Source organism: Dermochelys coriacea, chromosome 1, assembly GCF_009764565.3.
Source record: "Dermochelys coriacea isolate rDerCor1 chromosome 1, rDerCor1.pri.v4, whole genome shotgun sequence".
NCBI classification, from domain to species: Eukaryota; Metazoa; Chordata; order Testudines; family Dermochelyidae; genus Dermochelys; species Dermochelys coriacea.
The window spans coordinates 307117719-307132538 of NC_050068.2; the positions used below are offsets into that span (position 1 = coordinate 307117719).

Sequence of the window (14820 nt, forward strand, 5' to 3'; positions counted from 1 at the left end):
TACCTTTATTGGATATAGATAACAGTTGATGACCATCCTCTTTATAATAGTCCTTAACATATTTTCATACTTATCAGGTCTCCACTCAGCCTTCTTTTCTCATGCCCATTTTTTTTAACTTTTCCTCACAGGCCAGGTTTTCTAAACTTTTTATCAATTTCATCGCTCTGCTCTGGATTCTCTCGTTTGTCTACATCCTTCTTAAAGCATGGTATCCAAAATTGGACATAGTATTCTAGCTGAGGACTCACTAACACTGAGTAGAGCAAAACAATTACAAATCAGATCTTACATACGACACTCCTGTTAATACACCACAGAATAATATTTGTCTGTTTTGCAACTGCATCACATTGTTAACTCAGATTCAATTTGTAATCCATAAGCCCGAGATCTTTTTCAACAGTACTACTGCCTAGCCACTTATTCCCCATTTTATAGCTGTGAAGTTGATTTTTTCTTCTTTAGTGTAATACTTTGAATTTCTCTTTATTCAATTTCATCTCTTTAATTTCAGACCAATTTTCCCATTTATCAAGGCCATTTTGAATTCTAACCCTGTCTTCCAAAGTGCTTGCAACCCCTTCCATCTTGGTGTCATCTGCAAATTTTATAAATATTCTCTCTGCTGCGTTATCTAAGTCATCAGTTGAATCTCACTAGATATATCCTCCCAGTTTGACAATGAACCATGACTACTCTTTAAGTACAGTTTTTCAACCATTTGGGTCCCACTGTATATTAATTTAATCTAGACAATATTTCCCTAGTTTGCTTATGAGAACATCATGTAAGTATCGTGTCAAAAACATTACCAAATTCAAAATAAATCATGTCTACATCTTTTCCACTATCCACTAGCCAGTAGCCCTGTCAAAGAAGGAAATTGGGCTGGGTCACACATGATTTGTTCTTTAATAAATCCACATTGGCTATTAGTTATCAGCCTATTATACTCTAGATTCTTACAAATTGATTGTTTAATAATTTTGCCAGTAAGTTTCCAGTTATCGCAGTTAGGCTGACTGGTCTATAATTCCTAGATCCTCTTTGTTCCCCTTTTTAAAAGATAGGTTTACTATATATGTTTGCCATTCTCTAGCCCTCTAGGACCTCACCCATCCTTCATGAATTTGTGAAAATAACTGCTAATGGTTCCAAAATTTCTTCAGTCCTAGGGTGAATTTCATCAGGCTCTGCCGACTTTAATACATTTAATTTTTTTAAATATTCTTCATCTTGTCTTTCCCTATTCTGGCTAGGAAGAACAATGTCAATGACACTAGCTGCCATCCCCTAAGACATGCCTTTTAGGATAGCCACAACCAGTAAACACATTTTAAGGGTGTTAAACCCGGTCTACACAAGTGTTTAAAATGTTAGTTAAAATGAGTTAGCTAACATGCTTTTAAACCATCTATTTTCCCTAGGCCAGACATGGCCTTGGAGTGAATCCCTGCTGAGATGCCAAGGGATAAGCTGGTGCAGCTTCAGTGCATCTGGCTCATAGCATACAGCTGTTAAAACCTAACTTCACAGAGAATTAAATAAAACAGGATTACAAAGCTTCCCACCACAATTATTTCTTAATTAAAAGTTTGTTGGTATCTAAGATCACACAGAATGTTCAATAAAGCAAAATTGCTGGAAAGTTTTAAACAACCAGGGAATTGTTTATGGAGATCCTTGGTGTATAATTAGTATAATGGGATTATGGTCAGCAAAGTCAGCGTACAACATGCATCAGAAAAGCTTTATATTGCTATTAGACTATGAAATAGTCTCCCAATGGAAGTAGTGAAAACACAACTGATTCAATCACTTAAAATTAGGCAGCTGAAAGCAATAGAAAATATGATGTGGAGAGCAACAATGCATTGAAGCAGATTATCTGATAGAACTTTAGCTTCTCTAAATTCATGGCTCAATACATTTTAGCATTCACTGCAAATTCCTGGTGCATGACATGACATTTAAGGTTAAACTTTTTTTAAAAATAAAATAAATCATAAAATCTATCACACATATAATATATTAGTCTATTTTAGCACATCTCGAGTTAATGAAAAAGTATTTTAAAATCTAAGCTCTATTATGGATTAAACAACTGCATATGATTATTATGTATATTATTTAAACCCCAGTGTTTACCTTGCTTATATCAGACTCTGATTTGCTGGAACACATACTTTGAAGTTCCTGCACAAGATCTACTTCATCATCAGAACCAAGGGACAGCCTTTGCTCCAGATTTAATACTTTTAGCTGCTCATTCTCTGAAGAGCTATGAAAACAAAACAAGAGACTGGACAACTGAAAGTGGGCTATGGCACATAATTAATATATTTATACACACACACGGCACTGGGAAATGGTATCCTCCTTTCACAAAGATTGCATAACTACACTGTCCATTCAGTAACACCCCTAATTTAAGATGTAGCAACAAACAGAATGGAAATAGCATCCAGTTTAGGCATCAGGAGTGGTCAGTCTTTAATTTTGTTGCTTCATAATAGACTCTCTTCTACCCAATTTAATCTACTCTCTCCATTGTTTCAGCAAAGGATGCTTCTGTGTGACAAGTATATATGCCATTCGGCAGGAGAGTTTTTCTTTCTTTTGCCTACACCAATTCATTGTTGCAGCCATCCTCCCACACTCCTTTTTTGGAACTATTCCTAACTATTTAAATTAAAAGGAGCCACTGCTAGAAGCACAAAGGATTCTGTGCTCTGCAAGGATGTGAATTTCAGATCTGGAGTTGTCTCCGGCATATGGTAGCATAAAATGCAGTCCCCTTGGACCATTTGCTCAATAGCTAATTAAAGACATTCCATATCATTTAGACTAAAATGCACATATTATACAAACTTCAGATTTCCATTCAGTAGGCTGAAATAGCCAGAGGGTCTTCTTTGTGCACCTCTAGATGAAAAGACAGCCTTCTGTTTTTATAAGCCAAAGTAAGAGGAGTTTTATATAATATTCTCCAAGTCCTAGAAAATTCTAATAATAAATAAAGGAACATACTCTGTGTCAAGGTTTGAGCTACTGAAATAGGTTCTAAATTATAATGAAAAGCCTTCAACACCTCTCCTCCCCCCCCGCAAATTAGAATTAAAAAGCCTATACTTCTTCAGCTCTGAAACCAAAAGTAATTATACCAAACATAAACCATCCACTTACTCAGATGAGTGAACTGTTTTTTGACACAGTAGTATCTGTGATCTTTGCTATATATTACAAGAAAAAAAAACTGACTTACTTTTTGATAAGAGAAGCCATTTTGTTGCAATTCTGTTGCAACATGTTCTTTGTTTTTATACCTGCACAAGAGGGAGGGAAGTTAACTTGTTAGTACTTAGAATAATTCTATTGTTTTCTTCTTCTTTTAAAAGCTGTAATGAATAGACAAAACATATTCCTATTTGCTGATCATCAGCACACTCCCTGTGTCCTGTCAAGATCACGTTAACGCCCCATGGCACTATTGCAATCGCACAAAGAGGCCTGAGCGGGGGCCAGGATCTTCCCACTTTCTTGAGCAGGTGTGGTATAGGTAGTCTTTTTCCCACTAAGTTCTGCCAACACAGTGACTACTGACACCAGTACTGGTCCTCTCAAAAAAAAAGAAAATCAACCAATTCATCATTACTTGTTATCAGAGTGAGCCTTTGAACTCAGAGGTGAAAGGCTATTAAAATGAAATCCACTGTCCCATTTTGTCTCAGTTTCCCTCCAAATGTTTATTCTTAATATACATTACCAAGAGTGCAAAAGGATCCTTAGATACAAAGTATGATAACAATAACCTTATCACCTTGAGCTGTGTTCACATCAACTCTAAGAAATTAAGCAGGATTAGATCTGGTCAGAATTTGGATGGAAGACTATTAAGCAAACCCAGTCTGCTTCAGGAAGTGTTAGTGACAATTCAGAAATAGCACTGTTCTCCCTTTCAGAGTAGCAGCTGTGTTAGTCTGTATCCGCAAAAAGAAAAGGACTACTTGTGGTACCTTAGAGACTAACAAATGTATTTGACATTAAGCTTTCGTGAGCTACAGCTCACTTCGTCGGATGCATGCAGTGGAAAATACAGTGGGGAGATTTTATATTCACGGAGAACATGAAACAATGGATGTTACCATACACGCAGAAAGGAGAGTGATCTGGTAAGGTGAGCTATTACAATAAGAGAGGAAAAAAAACCTTTTGTAGTGATAATCAAGGTGGGCCATTTCCAGCAGTTGACAAGAATGTGTGAGGAACAGTGTGTGTGTGGGGGGAATAAACATGGGGAAATAGTTAAAACTAGGCATCAATATTTGGTGGGGGGAGGAGGAGTCTGCATGGTCACATCTAATAACCACAAAGATGCATGAATTAACAAAAAGGAGATATAAATAATTTTCCAAGCTGGGAACATGAAATCCTCACAGAGTCAGGAAGGTGTAATTTGTTCAGAGCCCAAATAACCTGCAACCCAAAGGAATGTTCTTAAATTATTATTGAATTTCTTAAAAAACAGTTTGAGGAATAGAAATAGGGACATACAAAATTCTAGGAAGGACATTTTACCTGACATGCTGAAAGTTAACAACCTCCATCTCCCCAAATCATTAACCACTTGTGCAGTAACTGGTTCTATATTTATCCTAGGGATGTCCTGAATATTTTTGGGGATCAATATTTCTAAATACTTCATATAAAAGGATTGCCATTGAAAATCCCAGTTTGAGAAAAGGCTTTTGTGGACATATTTGTTAATGCACAAGATTTCTGATTTACCTTAATTAATTTTACATCCTGAATCTAAATTTATTAACAGTGGTTAGAAGGTTAGGAATGGTAATCTTAGGTGTAGATACAAGAGCATCATCCTCATAGAGCACAATTTAGTGCTCTGTTTGGCCCACACTAATGCCATAAATATTTTGATTAGCCATTGTCATCTGAGCAAAAGGTTCTAGAGCTAAATCAAAGAGAAAAATAGAAAGGGGGCAGCCCTGCCCTATACCTCTCTGTGATGGAAATAGGGCAGAAATAATACCATTGGTAACTACCCTGGAAGTTAGATTGGAGTATAAAAACTTAATCCAAGAAATAAATTATATACCAAGTCCAAAATTTTGCTAATATGTAAAAAAGGGTATGCGTTGAAAAGCTTTTTTAGCATCTAAAGAAACAACAGCTACAGATTCTTTAGAATCTCTCTAAGTGGCAATATTATCAATCAGTTAATGCAAATTAGCGGAGCAATGTCTGTTATAGAAGATTTGTGTGTGTAATGAGTAAGAGTGCTTTGTCCAATTTATTGCTACATACCACACAGTCAGATATTAATAAACAATGTCAACAGCTTTATTCAAGCTATATTTAGCTGAAGAGGGATCAGTAAAGATGCCCTAGATAACTTTTTTAGCAGATTGCCTCTGCCATAGATCTCTGATACCCCTCTAGAAATTGTGGAACTGACTATAAAAGAAATGAAGGCAGGAAAGACTCCTGGCACAGACAGGTTCCCAACTGAATTTTTACAAAAAGTTCTCTGAAACTTAACACCTATTATTGAACACGTTCAGTGAGACCAAGAATGAGCAAACTCTCCTGCCTACTCTAAGTGAAATTGTAATTTCAGTTATTATTACACCCAGGAAAGACCTTGGACTATGTAGCAATTATTGTTAGACTTTTGCTTAAGTCTGTGTGCCTACAGCTTGCCAGCTTTCTCGCCAGATTCCCAGTAGTTTTGCTTCAAATAGAATAAAGCAAACTCTGCTTTTTGGGACAAAAGTGTATTGATTTCAATTCTGTGTTCTCTCCATGTCTCTTTATAGGTGGCATAAGAGATGATATGGCCTCTGATGAAGGCTTTAAAGGTTTCCCAAAGTGAGGCAGCTGATGAAGTGGTGGGGACATGTGTTTTTTTTTTTTTTTAAAGTTCTAACTCCTGTTGGAGTGAGTTAACAAATGATGTATCAAACAGTGGAATGGTATTTAAGCTCCACATTTTAGATAGGGGTATATACCCTGGGGGCCTAAAAGACAAATGTGCCCATATTTAAAAAAGGGAAGAAGGAGAATCCAAGGAACTACAGACAGGTCAGCCTCACCTCAGTCCCTGGAAAAATCATGGAGCAGGTCCTCAAGATATCCATTTTGAAGCATTTGGAGGAGAGGAAGATGATCAGGAACAGTCAAATTGGATTCACCAAAGGCAAGTCATGCCTGACCAACCTGATTTGGACTTCTGTGATGAGATAACTAGCTCTGTGGATATGGGGAAAGCAGTGAATGTGATATACTTTGACTTTAGCAAAGCTTTTGATATGTCTCCCACAGTATTCTTGCCAGCAAGTTAAAGAAGTATCAGTTGGATGAATGGACTATAAGGTCAATAGAAAGCTGGCTAGATCATTGGGCTAAACAGATAGTGATCAATGGCTCCATGTCTAGTTGGCAGCCGGTATCAAACGGAGTGCCCTAAGGATTGGTCCTGGGGCCGGTTTTGTTCAACATCTTTATTAATGATCTGGATGATGGGATGGATAGTACTCTCAGCAAGTTCGCAGATGACACTAAGCTGTGGGGAGAGGTAGATAGACTGGAGGTAGGGATAGGGTCCAGAGTGACCTAGACAAATTGGAGGATTGGGCCAAAAGAAATCTGATGAGGTTCAACAAGGACAAGTGCAGAGTCCCGCATTTAGGAAGGAAGAATCTCACTGCTACAGGCTGGGGACCGACTGGCTAAGAGGCAGTTCTGCAGAAAAGGACCTGGGGATTACAGTGATCGAGAAGCTGGATATGAGTCAGCAGTGTGCCCTTGTTGCCAAGAAGGCCAACAGCATATTGGGCTGTATTAGTAGGAGCATTGCCAGCAGATCGAGGGAAGTGATTATTCCCCTCTATTCGGAACTGGTGAGGCCACACCTGGAGTACTGTGTCCAGTTTTGGTCCCCCCACTACAGAAGGGATGTGGACAAATTGGAGAGTCCAGCAGAGGGCAACAAAAATGATTACGGGGCTGGTGCACATGACTTATGAGAATAGGCTAAGGGAAACTGGGCTTATTTATCTGCAGAAGAGAAGAGTGATGGGGGATTTTATAGCAGCCTTCAACTACCTGAAGGGGGTTCCAAAGAGGATGGAGCTCGGCTGTTCTCAGTGGTGGCAGGTGACAGAACAAGAAGCAATGGTCTCAAGTTCCAGTGGGGGAGGTCTAGGTTGGATATTAGGAGACACTGTTTCACTAGGAGGGTGGTGAAGTACTGGAACGGGTTACCTAGGGAGATGGTGGAATCTCCATCCTCAGAAGTTTTTAAGGCCCGACTTAACAAAGCCCTGGCTGGGATGATTTAGTTGGTGTTGGTCCTGCTTTGAAGAGGGGATTGGATTAGATGACTTCCTGAAGTCTCTTCCAACCCTCATATTCTATGATTCTATGAAATATATTTAGGAGCACAGTCAGCTATAACAATAGCACAAATGCCATAATCAATGAAAGAATTGATCAAGTCTTCTCACACTAAGAAATAGTCCAATTCTGAATAAATAGAATGAGCTGCAGGAAAAAAAAATCAAACAAACAAAACAAAAAACTATAGTCTCTGGCCATTGGATTATTCAGTCTCCACACATCTTGTAAACCTAAATCACCCATGTATGTAGGTATGAAGTACCTGACAAGTAATCATGTTTTTATATGGAGATGGAGCAGATTTATAAAGGACTGGGTTTAGAGTTTCATTGAAGTCTCCAGAAATAACAACAGGATGATGACCCATGTCATTTATACTCATAAAAAAATTATGAAAAAATTTGGGACCACCCTGACTTGGCCTGTAGAAATTGACAAATATGGTAATAGAATTGCTAATTTTAGCCTTGAGGACAGTAAATCTGCCCTCACTGTCAGAACTTGTGCTCAGAATATTTACAGTCAACTTTTTATGTATTTGTATAGCAACACTCCTAGAAATTGAGAAGTCTACCCAATCTCTATTCAGTTTACAAGTTTCGAGTTCTGTCAGATGTGTCTCCTGGAGAATTGCAGTGTCAATACTCTCTTTTTAAAGGACTGAATATTTTTTTTCTTTTAACAGGGTTATTAAAACACTTTATATTCCAGGAGACATATTTAATTATTGGAGCCATCGTTGCTAAAATATACTGAATAAAATATAAAGCTGCTTTGAGAATAAATGAGAAATTTGCAGATTTTCCGGAGTAGCATACAGTTCTTACATATCTAAGCAGCAAAAGTTATACAGCCCAGGGGTAGGATGTTGCTTCCCAGTACATATTCTACAAGAGTGAGAAGGAAATTCCCAGCATGGAAAGGTAACAAGACGGGGGACGGAAAGAGGAATTAAATAATAAAAATAAAAAAAGAAAATATAGTGGAGAAAGAAACACACATTAGTTCCATGAAATCACAAAGAAGAATCTGTCCAAAAATATACACTTGACACCCAAAGGGGAAATCGGATTAGGTGAAACGTGGAGCTCATCACAGCTCTTGGAACCCCAAATATTACAACTATACTGATCACCTATTACTGTTAAAAAAAGAAAAGAAAATGAACATACATATCAATCAACTACCACCTATCAACTTATTTAGAGCAGCCATATCAGATCTCAGAGAACAATACATAAATTACATACAGTCAAATCATTCCGTATATATCTCCTCTTGCGAGGGAGGAGTTTGCAGATTTTTGAGGTATTTTTCTGCCTACCTGAATGATACTACCTTGTTGCCATCTTTAATATTGAACATTGCCAGATATTTAATAAAATAATTCTAGTCCATCTTCCTAGCCAATTGTTGTGCTTGGTTAAAAGCTGCCCTCACTTCAACCATATCACAGGGATAATCTTGAGTTTATGCTCAAATAAATTTGTTAGTCTCTAAAGTGCCACAAGTACTCCTTTTCTTTTTGTGGATACAGACTAACACAGCTGCTACTCTGAAACTTGAAAAAGCAGAATTTTAATTGCTGGTTCTACCCAAGAGCTCCTTTTTTCCTCTGGATTTTTGCAATATAAGCTCCTTAGTGGTAAACTTCAGGAACTTCACAATCAATGCTCTGGGCTGACCTCCTGGAGCTGGTGGGGAGTGCTATGGCCTGCTGTGCCCGCTCAATTTCAAAACAAAAATTTACCAGCAGATCCAACAACTTAGTTAGGGACAAATTCAGAGGGTTTGCCTTTTCTTATTCCCTCAGGGACACCCACAATTCTTGTGTTACATTGTTGTGAGCCACTGTCTAGATCAATTGGCTTGGTCTCAGTAGTCTTGATATCATTACAGTTCTTCATAACCTGTAATTTGTTCTCTTTGAGACTATCTTCCACTTCAGAAGTTCTGTGTTCTACTTCCCCATTCCATCTGGATAGAGCATGTAAGGGAACTCTGAATCTGAGGCACAGTGGTAGGGTGGAAACTAGATTTAATTTCAACAGTCTCTGCATCCATCTGTTGCAATACAGCCATCAGCTGCGTTCCATCAGATTCAAGCACTATTTTGTTTGCAGAAGCAGGGAGGCAGATCTCTATTTTTTCAGTGTTTTCAGATTTGGAGAGGAAGATGCAGAGCTAGAGGGCAACTTGGGGGTTTCAGTAGTCAGGCACAATATTTCTAGGGGTTGGGGATAGTGGGTTCAGGGGATGATGTTCAGGAATTCCCCGTGGACTACTTCAGAGCTCAAGCAACCTGCATCCACCTTGGTTGCATCACCCTCTGGTGTCCTCTCTGTGCTGTTTAAAGAATGCTATTTTCCATTCCAGAAGTGGTTGATTTTACATATGGATAATGCAATCCCTGTATAATTTATAGTTAACCATTTACTGGCTGATTTATGATCTCTGGGTGACAGGCATTATAAATTTGTAAATGCCACTTATTAATATTATCTGCTACACTATTGTAGCTGCATTAAACCAGTTATCAACTATATAGTAACCTCTTAGAACCTCTAAAATACGTCTTTCCCTATGTGAACTCTGGATTTTTTTAAATTTATTTTTTGGCAATGAAGAGGAAACCTTAGAAAAAAGCCTGCAATTTAAAAACCAGAGACTTTTGCCCATCTGATAATTTTGAGGTAGAGGAAAGAGTGCCACCAACTGCATCTCCAACATCCTTTCCTATAGTCCCTATCTTATTCTTTGGAGTTCTCCCATTCAATTCCAAAACTGGCTTGATTCCACTTAGCTGGCAAAAGTGAAAAGATCATAGATTGAGAAAGTATGTCTGATTTTTATGATAACCATTTACATTATTGTTGCGTATATATAAAAAGCATGTAAAACAATGAGATTATTTAACTGACATACTTACTATGTCATTTAACACTTTATGAATTATAAATAAAAGGAAGGACATTTAACCAGAACAAAAATAAATTTAAGTAGGCTATTGCAAAAGTACCACAAAAAGAGCAAAAGAGCTGAACAATTTTCAAAAGAAGTGAACATTAAATGTACCTTGTTTTTGCTGAGAATTAAAAGGAAGTTCAAACATGAAAAAAATATAAACCATTTTCTTTCCAGGGTCATATCTACTCATCTCAAAAACAACACCCTCCCTCATCACAAAAGACTAACATGTTTTCCCGGGGTCCCAAATAACAAGCTTTACCTTCTGTATTTGCCTCCTGCTTACTCCATGATTGGGAAGATGAATGGCCTGACTTCTTACGAGGACTTGTGCTCACCTTTCTCCAGGAAGCATTCTCTCCTCTTTTCTTATTACAATTTTTGTAGCTTGAAACCATGGCTAAGGGGAAATTTCCTCCTTTAAAGTCTGCTATATATCTATCCAGATCTGAAATAATATTAATATGCATTTTAAAAAAGTGCTGATAGTGCATTGCAGCCATGGTAGAGATATGCAGTTAGCTAAGAACTTACATGGCCTCTAAGATTTCTCATTACTATTCCGTTCAATGGGATCGAACTCTTTTAATCACAAGACTTACCTACCATATCTGTGAAATTACTATGTTATGTACTGACGTTTTCTCTAAAGTGCTTTGAGATATACTGATGAGAAATGCTACATTTATTTTAAAAAAATCATTAAATAATGTTAATCCTGCTTAAGAAATTCCAGTATATAACTGCTTGCTTTCTAGCTGAGCTTGTTCACTGTTACCTGTTCGTGGAAGAGGACAGCCATGCAGAACAGCTTTGTTTAGCAAGATACTGAGAGCTGCTTTAACTACAGCCTGTTGGCCTTGACTAGGACTTTTTTTGGCTGCTGTTTGTCCCAGTGCAGATGGTCTCTTCACAGACGCTCTGGAGAGTATTGCTTCTTGAACTCTGGGAGCAATGACAGTGTTCCATAATTTGGACAGCCACCTTGAAGCATACAGAAAACTTTACAATCAAGACAAGTTATCAAACATGTTTTACACATATCTTATTTATTAAAGATGACTTACAAGTAGGGTAGGGAAACGGATTTTGTGCCTTTAATTTATTTTTGTTTTAACATTAGAAACTGACATCTTTGGCTAGCCTGACCGAAAGAGGAAGTGGCTTGCATTTTTTATTGTTGTTAACAATTTAACTCAAATGCTTGTCCAAAGAGTTAGAAGAAAAGTGGTTTCCATTAAAATTTGATATCCTTCTTCCTTAATTTGAGGTCTGAAATACCACCCCCTCCCCAATCAGCGCAAGGCAGAGGGATGATGTTTGGTCAAACTAAAATGCATGATGCCCAAACTCCCAAATAAAGGGGAGAAGGGAGAGTTGGAACAGGTAGCTCCTCTAATATCAGTTGCATAGAGAAATGTGCATGAGGAAGAGGCTTTCTCTGCCTACCCCTTGCTGGTCTGGGGGTGGGGGAGGGAATGGAGAAGCCAGTTAGCTATTATGCTCCTTCTCCAAATTTGAAACCTGTCCAGGATTTCATGAGCCATATTGCTTTATGACTGCTCTGCCTTCCTTTCCTATAGTTGATGTATACTAAGTTGTGCTTCAGGATGCTGTGGTCTGACCAAAAGCTGGACGTGCACAAGTCCAAAAAGCTGGACGTGCACAAGTCCATGGGGCCGGACGAATTGCATCCGAGAGTGCTGAAGGAATTGGCGGCTGTGATTGCAGAGCCCTTGGCCATTATCTTTGAAAACTCGTGGCGAACGGGGGAAGTCCCGGATGACTGGAAAAAGGCTAATGTAGTGCCCATCTTTAAAAAAGGGAAGAAGGAGGATCCTGGGAACTACAGGCCGGTCAGCCTCACCTCAGTCCCTGGAAAAATCATGGAGCAGGTCCTCAAAGAATCAATCCTGAAGCACTTAGAGGAGAGGAAAGTGATCAGGAACAGTCAGCATGGATTCACCAAGGGAAGGTCATGCCTGACTAATCTAATCGCCTTTTATGATGAGATTACTGGTTCTGTGGATGAAGGGAAAGCAGTGGATGTATTGTTTCTTGACTTTAGCAAAGCTTTTGACACGGTCTCCCACAGCATTCTTGTCAGCAAGTTAAGGAAGTATGGGCTGGATGAATGCACTATAAGGTGGGTAGAAAGCTGGCTAGATTGTCGGGCTCAACGGGTAGTGATCAATGGCTCCATGTCTAGTTGGCAGCCGGTGTCAAGTGGAGTGCCCCAGGGGTCGGTCCTGGGGCCCGTTTTGTTCAATATCTTCATAAATGATCTGGAGGATGGTGTGGATTGCACTCTCAGCAAATTTGCGGATGATACTAAACTGGGAGGAGTGGTAGATACGCTGGAGGGGAGGGATAGGATACAGAAGGACCTAGACAAATTGGAGGATTGGGCCAAAAGAAATCTAATGAGGTTCAATAAGGATAAATGCAGGGTCCTGCACTTAGGATGGAAGAATCCAATGCACCGCTACAGACTAGGGACCGAATGGCTCGGCAGCAGTTCTGCGGAAAAGGACCTAGGGGTGACAGTGGACGAGAAGCTGGATATGAGTCAGCAGTGTGCCCTTGTTGCCAAGAAGGCCAATGGCATTTTGGGTTGTATAAGTAGGGGCATAGCGAGCAGATCGAGGGACGTGATCGTTCCCCTCTATTCGACACTGGTGAGGCCTCATCTGGAGTACTGTGTCCAGTTTTGGGCCCCACACTACAGGAAGGATGTGGATAAATTGGAAAGAGTACAACGAAGGGCAACGAAAATGATTAGGGGTCTAGAGCACATGACTTATGAGGAGAGGCTGAGGGAGCTGGGATTGTTTAGTCTGCAGAAGAGAAGAATGAGGGGGGATTTGATAGCTGCTTTCAACTACCTGAAAGGGGGTTTCAAAGAGGATGGCTCTAGACTGTTCTCAATGGTAGCAGATGACAGAACGAGGAGTAATGGTCTCAAGTTGCAATGGGGGAGGTTTAGATTGGATATTAGGAAAAACTTTTTCACTAAGAGGGTGGTGAAACACTGGAATGCGTTACCTAGGGAGGTGGTAGAATCTCCTTCCTTAGAGGTTTTTAAGGTCAGGCTTGACAAAGCCCTAGCTGGGATGATTTAACTGGGACTTGGTCCTGCTTTGAGCAGGGGGTTGGACTAGATGACCTTCTGGGGTCCCTTCCAACCCTGATATTCTATGATTCTATGATTCTATGATTCTATGAATTGTCTGTTTTTGGGATCAGAATGGAATTTTTCCTCGTTGGGTCAAACTGGCAACAGTCTGGTGATTTTTTTTGCCTTCCTCACAGCATTGTGGAGGCACAGCTGGGTTAAAGGAGAAGAAATGGCAAATAATATTAAGAGATAATATAGGAATGTTGTTTGTCACAACTTGCAGCTAGTGTACAATGCAGATAAAGGCTATACAGTATCAGCTCCCAGAGGTAAATGAGACCTGGGACTTTGCTGATGAACTTGGGCCTATAAAGAGAAGGGGAATGTGAAGTCTTTGCAGACCCAGGTCCCCTTTGATACCCTGTACCCACATCCTTGCATGTGCAGGGGATGACAGACTACAGAAGTGAACAGCATATGAAGGGTAGGTTAAAGAGCATCTATCTTGGTTATTAGTTATATGATACAAGTCCTGTAAACCTGCAGCCAGTGAAATGTCTGGTATGTGAGGGGTGGTCATATAACACCCTCTCTATTGTTAAGTTAATAAAGTTGCATCTGGCCACTTAAGTCAATCCCTGTGTCTGTTTTACATTCCGGCAACTCCTGCTCAAGCTCCCCAAATACATGAGATATTATTAAGTCCTACAATATCAACAAACACTAGCCTTGAGCCTATTTGATATTTCTAAAAAGAAAAGGAGTACTTGTGGCACCTTAGAGACTAACAAATTTATTAGAGCATAAGCTTTCGTGAGCTACAGCTCACTTCATCGGATGCATTTGCATTTGCTGTAGCTCACGAAAGCTTATGCTCTAATAAATTTGTTAGTCTCTAAGGTGCCACAAGTACTCCTTTTCTTTTTGCGAATACAGACTAACACGGCTGCTACTCTGAAACCTGTGATATTTCTAAGGTATAAATTTTAAAACGGGGGGGTGGGGGTGGGAAAGAAAGGGAAAAAAAGGGCTAAGAAAAGTCTCTTTCACACCTTCTTTATACATCATAATGAAACAAAACAAAACAAAAAACTCCCTTTGGAAGATCACACTTAATTCTCAAGACCAAGGACAACAGAAATACAAGGGCATAGAAAATCAGCAAGAGCCATGGAACTGGAGTCTTCCGAATTTACTTGTTCTGCTCTCCAGAATCTAAGGACTTGTCTACACTTAAAATGCTAAGCCACTGCAGTTGTGCCACTGTAGTGCTTCAGTATAGATGCTACCCATGCCAATGGGAAGGTTCTGCC

At 39.3% G+C, this 14820-nt stretch overlaps 1 protein-coding gene across 1 annotated transcript in view; it reads right to left on the reverse strand.

Moving 5' to 3' along the window:
- The window catches only part of CTTNBP2 (cortactin binding protein 2), a 187461-nt gene that overhangs the window by 13317 nt on the left and 159324 nt on the right, over positions 1–14820 (reverse strand). The window contains 4 exon segments of the mRNA XM_038387405.2: positions 2152–2284; positions 3269–3329; positions 10652–10837; positions 11168–11373. Of these exon segments, the coding sequence (XP_038243333.1) occupies positions 2152–2284; positions 3269–3329; positions 10652–10837; positions 11168–11373 (586 nt within the window).